The sequence below is a fragment of the Solanum pennellii genome, chromosome 5 (genome assembly GCF_001406875.1).
Source record: "Solanum pennellii chromosome 5, SPENNV200".
NCBI classification, from domain to species: domain Eukaryota; kingdom Viridiplantae; phylum Streptophyta; class Magnoliopsida; order Solanales; family Solanaceae; genus Solanum; species Solanum pennellii.
Genome location: NC_028641.1, coordinates 1,639,736 through 1,648,748, shown reverse-complemented (window position 1 = coordinate 1,648,748; position 9,013 = coordinate 1,639,736). Strand labels below are relative to the sequence as shown.

General features: G+C 34.3%; 1 protein-coding gene across 1 annotated transcript in view; it reads left to right on the top strand.

The window, feature by feature from the left end:
- Window positions 1–3,386: 3,386 nt before the first annotated feature.
- LOC107018519 (AMP deaminase-like) overlaps window positions 3,387–9,013 on the top strand; it is a 12,005-nt gene continuing 6,378 nt past the window's right edge. Inside the window, exons 1-10 of the mRNA XM_015219022.2 lie at window positions 3,387–3,969; window positions 4,148–4,320; window positions 5,179–5,380; window positions 6,130–6,308; window positions 6,443–6,494; window positions 6,615–6,742; window positions 6,874–7,053; window positions 7,162–7,229; window positions 7,352–7,494; window positions 7,871–7,932. Of these exons, the coding sequence (XP_015074508.1) occupies window positions 3,492–3,969; window positions 4,148–4,320; window positions 5,179–5,380; window positions 6,130–6,308; window positions 6,443–6,494; window positions 6,615–6,742; window positions 6,874–7,053; window positions 7,162–7,229; window positions 7,352–7,494; window positions 7,871–7,932 (1,665 nt within the window). The 5' untranslated portion in view covers window positions 3,387–3,491. The remainder of the gene's footprint in view (window positions 3,970–4,147; window positions 4,321–5,178; window positions 5,381–6,129; window positions 6,309–6,442; window positions 6,495–6,614; window positions 6,743–6,873; window positions 7,054–7,161; window positions 7,230–7,351; window positions 7,495–7,870; window positions 7,933–9,013) is intronic.

Sequence of the window (9,013 nt, the reverse complement as noted above, 5' to 3'; positions counted from 1 at the left end):
TATATATATATATATATATCCTTTTTGGTATATGTTGCCAATATAGGCATATTAAATTTGTGGGCAAGACAAGTACTAGAATCCAACATATTACAAGCTAGTGTTCGAATTAACTGAAAAATCATATCGATCGAGTAAAGTTTGTGATTATTGTGATGAGACAGATATGTTGAATATAGCTTGAAACTCCTATCGATTTGTCATGACTCGCATGTTATCGTTGTACATTGACACAATTAAATGCATCTACTTTATATATGTTTCCCTTTTGCAAATATAAGAAGAATTAGAATATGTACTTTGAATGATTGCCATTTAGCTGCATCAAGTGCTTCATGAACTTCACATAAACACAACAACAAATATCTAGTATAATTCCATGAGTATGACTTGGGAACTTATATAAATATAACGATACAAAAAAAAAAAGTATTCATTAAAAGGGATCACGAAAACAAAATATCTTTTGCTCAACCTCTCTCTCTATATATTAAAATATTCACTAAATATCTATAAATTTTTGACCGTGATTATAAATTACCTTCAAATCATAAATAGGATAGCAATTTGCATGAAGGTCAAACAATTCTATTATGTCATTAAAAGCAAGTAAACAATAATTTCCTCAAAAATTTGGATAATGAACGTTACACGTTAAGCTCCATATATTTCTTAACAGCTTTATTCAAATAAATTAGTAAAGCCTATAAATCTTAAAATATTTTCTCCATAACGAAGAAAATTATAGCCACCGTAATTAAAGTTTTTATTTCTTAAACACAATTAAATGTTAACAACTAATTATAAGTTGAAAACTGATGAGAATTTCTTTTTTAATTGTAAAAAACCAACAATATAATTATGTTTCTTAAAAGCTAAACCAAATCAATGGATATAAAAGATATTTAATTTACTTTAATTTTAATAATTAAAAATAAATAAATAAATTTAATTTCAATTCTTTATATCAAATCGATTCAAAACAAACCACTAACGAGAAGACACGTGAATACCATTACCTCATCAGGCTCGTGACACCCATTGAGATTTTTTTTATTGATAAAACTATTTGTGCAAAGCTGATTGGTCTTTCCATATAGTATTCAACACCTAAGTTTGCAAAATCCTAACACAAATCTTGACGTCTTACAAAACAAATTCCGCGATAAATGAATCGTGATGTAGTGATGAGATTATACATTCGTTAGTCAGAGTTAAAGTTTGAATTTTGAACAAGAATTTTTTTTAAAATTGAGAACGTCACTCTTAAATAAGCCTTGTAATATGCCATCCAAATTTAGTCGAGGCTCTAATGCAGACTTTCACATGAAAAAAATAAAAAAAGAACAAATCCCGCCAATAACAACTCTACAAGATTTCTTCCTTATAAACCATCGAACCTCATTCCCCATTCCACATCCCTTGACCATCTCATCCCTTACCAATCGCCACCTTCGAAGCCGTTTACGTATCTTATTTTCGTAATATTTTGCTAGAATATATATCAATATTATTTGGATGATAGTTTTTTTACCTTACCTATTAAACATTATTAAGTGTAAAAGCACCATTTTGTTTTTCTTAATTTACATGATCTATTTTAAATTTTACGAGTTAAATTTTTTAATTTTAGTGATAAATCAAGGATTTTTTTAATGGAAAAATTGTATATAATAGCAAACTAATAACCTAAAATAAATGGAGTAGCTAGGGTTTGATTTAGTTGTGCTCCATAGCAAACGTTTGCAAAATATTGTCAGGCGCCTCTCTCCCAAATATCTCGCTCGCCACTCTCCTCCAATCTCTCGCTCGCTTCCTCACTTTTTATACAAATACAAGTGTATAAAAATTGTTTATAATTGTATAAAGCAGAGAAATTGTATAAATACATATATTTTTGTTCCCCTCTCTCCCCTCTTCCAGATCTCACTCGCCACTCTCCCAAATCTCGCTCGCCACCCTCGCCTTTCTCACTTATACAAACAAAAGCGAAATGTATAAATTGTGTTTCTGTTTGTATAAAGCGTGAGAAAATTGTATATACACATGCAAGTATATATATTTTCGTCCTATATACCTATAATTATACAATAAAAATACTCCCCTGCCCAGTTTCTTTTGCCTTTCTCTCTTTCTCGTTTTATACAATTTTCAATTGTATCTAATTTCTCTCTTTCTCGTTTTATACAAATCGATTCAATTGTATATTCCTTATTAAGTCTCTTTTGTCTTTATCTCTTTCTCATTTTATACAAATTTAAATTGTATATAAATCGTTCTATATACTTATAATAATAAAATACATTTTATACACTTCGTTTTTATACAGTTCTCTGCCCAAGTGTCTTTCTCTTTCTTGTTTTATACACTTCGTTTATACAATTTGCTTCAACTGTATATGTATAGCGAATTATACAGTTTCTATGTTTGTTATGGAGCGCTATAGTATACAACTATGAATTTTTTATGGGAAAATTGTATGTAATAGCAAACTAATAACCTAAAATAAATGGAATAGCTAGGGTTTGATTTAATTGTGCTCCATAACAAACGTTAACTAAAATTTGCCAGCGTCTCTCTCCCAGAAATCTCGCTCGCCACTCTCCATTCTCGCTCGCCTCTCTCGCTTTATACACAGAAGTGTATAATTCTGTTTCTGTTTTGTATAAAGCGAGAGAAAATTGTATATACACATGCAAAAATATATATCTTCGTATTATACACTTAATTGTACAATTTACAAACATTTTACTTCAAATATTGCAGAGAAAAAGGCCAAAAAATTATACAATTGCGAATTATACAATTGCAGTGAAATACAATTTTCTCTAGCTTTATACAACAGAAGTGTATATATTATGTTTCTGTTTTTGTATAAAGCGAGAGAAAAACATATATCTTCTTGCTATACACTTATAATTATGCAATATACATACATTTTAATTCGATTCAATTGTATGCAAAGCAAATTTTATAAAAATATTGCAGCGAAATAGGCAGTGAATTATACAATTGTGCATTATACAATTGCAGTGAAATAGGATAGCGAATTATACAATTGCAGCGAAATAGGCCAGCGAATTATACAATTTAGGCCAGCGAATTATACAATTTTGGCCAGCGAATTGTACAATTGTATATGTATAGCGAATTATACAGTTTTATGTTTGCTGTGGAGCGCAATTATGCAAACTTTGCTATAACATACAACTATGAATTTTTTGTTTGCTATATGTGAAAGTTGCCCAGAGTTTATTTACTATACGTGAAAGTTGCATTTTTTTTATTATGTTTTTAGAAATTATGTATTACAAATATTTTAGAAAGATTATAATTTTTTTATTTCTCGAAATATTTAAAAGATATATAAATATTTGCTTAATAAAGCCAGGGTTAACTTAACATAAACCTCAGGAAGTGAAACCCTATAAAACCCAAAACGGTAATCACTCGCACAAATTCTCACTTGCTTTGCTTCAGCAAACCAAAAAATGTCACCTCCATCAACTTCTCAAGTGCAACTCGCCATAGCAGCACTCTTCGGAGCTTCTGTGATGGCTATCGCCGGCTTCTTCCTCCATAAGCGCAGCGTCGATGAAATTCTCGATCGCCTCATCAAGCTTCGCCGGAAACATCAACTCAGTTATCCTATTTCCGATTCCGAACCGGAAGAGTTTGATTTCAATGAAGATGAGATTGAGAATGTTAAAACTAGGAATGTTTATACCAGTAACTTATCGACTTCGATTGATAATATTGATGATGATGATGATTATGATGATAATGGTGGTAATGTGTTGGGAAGTTACAGAGTTTCGTCGTCAATGCCTAATGTTCGTGTTTCGAATGAGTGGTTGAATGAGGATTCGAGTTTAAATCGGACTGATAAGATACTATTGTCGAATTCCACGGAGAGGCTTAATTTGGTTCCTTCCAGTTCATTTTCTCCTAGAAACAAAAGCAAGAGTGGTACGTGCTTTGAACTCGAGAGTTTTTGAATTTTTATTTGTGTGATAGATAGCCAGTGTAAGACGAACTAATTTATGAGAATATGTTCGGATGAGATGGATTGAGACAGGTAATATTTGAGGTGAAGATAGAGTTTTGTGAGTATTAATTATATATTCTATACTTTGTCATATTGCAGGTGAAGAAAGAGCTTTGAGTAGCTTGAATCCGACGATGCGAGTGGAATCTGTTGGGAAGCCAATGACTTCGAAACTTCCAGCTGATTCTGTAGTTGAAGGTGTTGGCAACTCTAATGAGGACAAAGACGAGTTTGCTGTTGCTGCAGAGGATGTTGTTTACTCTTATGAAAATGTAACATTTTTGAACTGCTCAAATGTGAATTCTGATAAGCTTCTGCCATTTTTCTGTACATATATGCATATCCAAATATAATCTTATCTAGCTTTCTCTTCCTTACAGCCAGTGGTGTTTTAGCGTTTACATATTCAATTACTGACATTTAATGTTGATTAATAAAGCCTGAAGTTCTAGGTATATGAATGTGAAGTTACGCTTCACTGGATTTATAGGAGTAGTGTTTTTTTATAGGTTAAGTAATTTTATTCACAAAGCACCACAATGCCAATGGGGCACTGAGTGTATTCAAGAAGTATATCATTGTTGTTTTGTATCAAAGCGTTAAGTTTGTTTCTAACTCTCTGAATTTAGGTAGTATCTCAGGTGTGTGTTTCATGTTGTTAAAATAAGAGAAAATAAGAATGTCAAATCATTCTCTATACTGTGTGGCATGTGTGCATCAGTGCATGATGATGAGATTGTTTAATGTATTTGTTAAAACAAAACAAGAGGAAGAGAAAGAAAAGACTGCATATGGTATATGTCATACTGACCAAATTGCTATATTTGCTGCTTCCAACCAACCTAGAATTCTCTCCAATTTCTGAATGCTTCTGAGCGCTCTACTAATTATTTCTTCCTCCCATGGATATTTAGAGTCTCTCATCTCGACTGATCAAATGTTGAATTGCATGTCATTAATTTCACAAACATTTGATGATTATTTTATTCAGCTTATTGACTTAAGGTAGTGCAGCTGCATCAGATTGCTATCCTCCCACCAGCCACTATGGTTTTATGATTAGGACAGTTAGATATTTTAAAACTGATATCGCTCATGAAGTAACTTCTTTTGCTCCCATTACTTTGTAGGATATTGGTCCAACCGAAGAAGAATTTTCTGTTTCTGCCTTGACTGAAAGTCATATTCATCTTCAGCATAAAACAGCCGTACCTGAGGCAAGATCTAACATAGATCATGCAGTTGGAGAGGTAGACAAAGCATCTATGCACATTGTGGAAAATGATCCCAGTTTCTTCAACAACATTTTGCCCCTGCCTGCTACAACACATGGTATTCTCATCTTCTTGTTCTCTACAGGTTTTAGAAGACCATATCCTCTAGCAAGTGTTGCTTATGAATATCTCATAATAAATTATTTTCCTTGATAATCATGTCAATGATCTCTAAAAATGAATTAGAATTGTTACCTTTGGCTAATAGGTCATTACCTCTCTTAGAATAACTCAAATTCTTAGCTCAGAACCCTGATTTGTGAAAAGAACTTGTCTGTCCCATTACTCTTAATATACATACCAGGGCTTATGTGATCGCGGAACCCCTGCTACTATTGTGGAGCCAGATGAGTCGGGCTCTTGTCGCCATCACAGTCCTTGCTTTGTAATTGTGGACGAGGCTCTGTAAGCTGAGGTCTTACATTGCGATCACGAAGTTGTTAATCCTGCATCCTCGATTCCTCTTTTCCGTGTTTGCAGCCTTGCTCCCTGTGATCACTATTGTACCATGTCCAATTCTAAACTGATCCGAACAAGGCTGAACCCCCACGGGACTCATACCAACAAGTGATTAACAATTTAGGCAACATATAAATGCATTTGTTACATGGCTTGGTGCACAAAAACATAAATTGGGAGTGGATGGTCGGTTGTTTGATGTATTCTCATGCAATATTTTTTTGGTATACTAATGAGGGATGTGTCAACCACTACTAGTGAGATCCCTCAAATTTAAGAAAGTTTGTGTTATTGTGATCTTATTCATACTTAATATTATTCTTTCAATTGCTATCATTTCTTCTGCAGATCCTGGAAACGTCGAGGAGGAAGAAGTACTGAAGTTGATCCGTGAATGTTTAGATTTGAGAGAGAAGTATGTTTACAGGGAAGAAATTGCTCCATGGATGAAAGAGACAATAAGTGAATCAAAAGCGTCAGATAAGAAACATGATCCATTTAGCTTTGGCCACTTTGAAGCATCTTCTGTGAGTTGTGATCCTCAACTCATTTATGACCGTAAAGGGTTTGATTTTTAGGTTGCCGTATTCTCAGTATCTCAAAGTATGGATGTTGTCTCAAGCACAATTTCTAATAATAATACTTCTTGGATTGCACACAGCACCATTTTAAGATGGAGGACGGAGTTGTACGTGTTTATGCTAGTGAAAACGGTATGCTTGGTTTCAAAAGTGGAGCACATTTGATTGGATGTTGTAGTTTGACATTGTTTCATCATTAATTCTTGTCTTCCTTCTTCATGGGATCTTCACATCCTACCTTGCATGTTGTAGATACGGAAGAGCTGTTTCCTGTTGCTAGTGCAACAACATTTTTCACTGATATGCACCATGTCCTCAAAGTAATGGCTGTAGGAAATGTTCGTTCTTATTGTCATCATCGTTTGAGATTTCTCGAGGAGGTGACGGGTTTGGCAATTCTCTTTAATTTCCCCCCTTTGTCCAATTTTGTTGTTATTGCACGTTATCTTGATATTGTACCACCTGTTAGTTCTCTTTTTTTTTTTCATAGCATTTTCTTGATATGGTACAGAAATTTCGCCTCCATTTGCTCGTAAATGCTGACCGGGAATTTCTGGCTCAAAAAAGTGCTCCTCATCGTGATTTTTACAATATCAGAAAGGTTGATACTCATGTGCATCATTCTGCTTGCATGAATCAGAAGCATCTTCTGCGGTTCATCAAGTCGAAACTGAGAAAAGAACCTGATGAGGTAGGAAAATTATTGCTTCCAGGGAATATGCTTTCACTTGCAGATTTCTTAGGGTATGTAGGCATGCCTGTTCTTTTGGCCTTAATCACATGACTCTTCACTAAACAGGTAGTCATATTTCGGGATGGACAATATCTTACACTGAAGGAAGTCTTTGAGAGTTTGGACTTGACAGGGTTTGCATTAACCTTCCCCTGCTCTCTTTTGTTTTTCTGCATAAGTTCTAATATTCTGCTATCTGTGCCCAGGGTGGGAGGTCCACTATTTATTCTCTCTCTTCTAAGCACTTTATTTGCAGGTATGATATGAATGTTGATCTATTGGACGTACATGCTGATAAGAGTACATTTCACCGGTTTGACAAATTCAATCTCAAATATAATCCATGCGGACAAAGCAGACTCAGAGAAATCTTTTTAAAGCAAGACAACCTTATCCAAGGTGTGTCTCTTGAAAACACAACTCCTAACAGTGAATTACCTATCCTACAGAGTTGTCATTTGACATCACCAGTTCTAACTTATTTTCTTCAATTTTATCCTGAATCTCCTGTAACACAACTGTCATAATTAAAGCATATGATATGAATTTTATTTGGTTCCATTGAACACATTCTGCAGCAGTTAACTTTTGTTTTTGTTCAATTAAAAATCTCTGCAGCGAGTAATTTTATTTGGAACTTCCATCAAGGCAACTGTTGCCATACTGTTAAAGCTGCACTTTCTTTTCTGTTGACAGTTGCTTGATGACACCTAATTATTCTTTCGGTAACAGTCCACAATAAATTTCTTCGTTTTCCAAATATTGTCTTATTCAGGACGCTTCTTGGCTGAAGTCACTAAGGAAGTCTTGCAAGATCTTGAAGCAAGCAAATACCAGGTACAACAACATACCTTAATCAGTATTATGACGACTTAAGCATGTCAACTCTTTTTCCTTAACATGAAATGTGTATATTTTCTTGAAAGCTGAAGGGATAATGCACAAGTACCCCCTTAATCTATGCCAGAAATCTCAGAGACACTTATAATATACTAAGGGGGTAATAGGACCACAATATAGTATAAGTGTGTCTCTGAGATTTCGGACATAGGTTGAGGGGGTATTTGTGCTTTTTCCCAAGCTGAATATAATACCATTTTACTCATCCAGTTGTTGCCCCAGTTTTCCTGAAATTACTGAACAATGATCAACTCTGCATACTTCTTGATAAATAGAAGAATATTACATAAATGCTGTGAGACTACTAAAAGTCTTACTTCGCTTGACCTTGTAGATGGAAGAGCTTACTGTCATTGATTTTGAAAGGATACTGCCAATTGTCAATATCATTTGTGCTCTGATTATCTTGATTTGAACTTGACCTAATAAGAGCTTACCATTTGCAAGAGCCCAAACTGCTGCAATTATGCCTCATTGAAGTGTGATCCCCACATCTAACAACAACTAGTTGAAAGGATTGGATGACCAAACTTGAAAACATGTTGGCTGTCAAAGTTAGACTAGGATAATTAACTGGGGACAGGGAGAATTTGACACAAATGGCTTCTTTTCTGGAATGGCGTATGATTCAACTGTTGTTTGCAAATATATGACTTCTGCTGACCGAATATTTCCTCTAATCTTTATCTCTTTGCCATGACAAGCTGTTCATGAGAAATTGGTTCTGTTATCGAAGTCTAATTTTGTTGCTGTACTCAGAAGCACCAGATTCATAATTGTCGATCTGTTGATGTGCAACTTCTTGTTTATCCGGGAATTTTCCCGGGGCTGCATGCTGATTTGAAATTATTGTTTGTTTTTGTGATTAGAAAATTTTTTAGTTTTTGTTTGTATCTTAAGTTTTTTTGATTACGGGGTGTTCAGGGTACCTTCTACCTCACAAATAACTCTATCCACATAGGCTTAGAAATATGAACAGTAAAACCACCAAACTACTACATTCCCCCCCCCCCCCCCC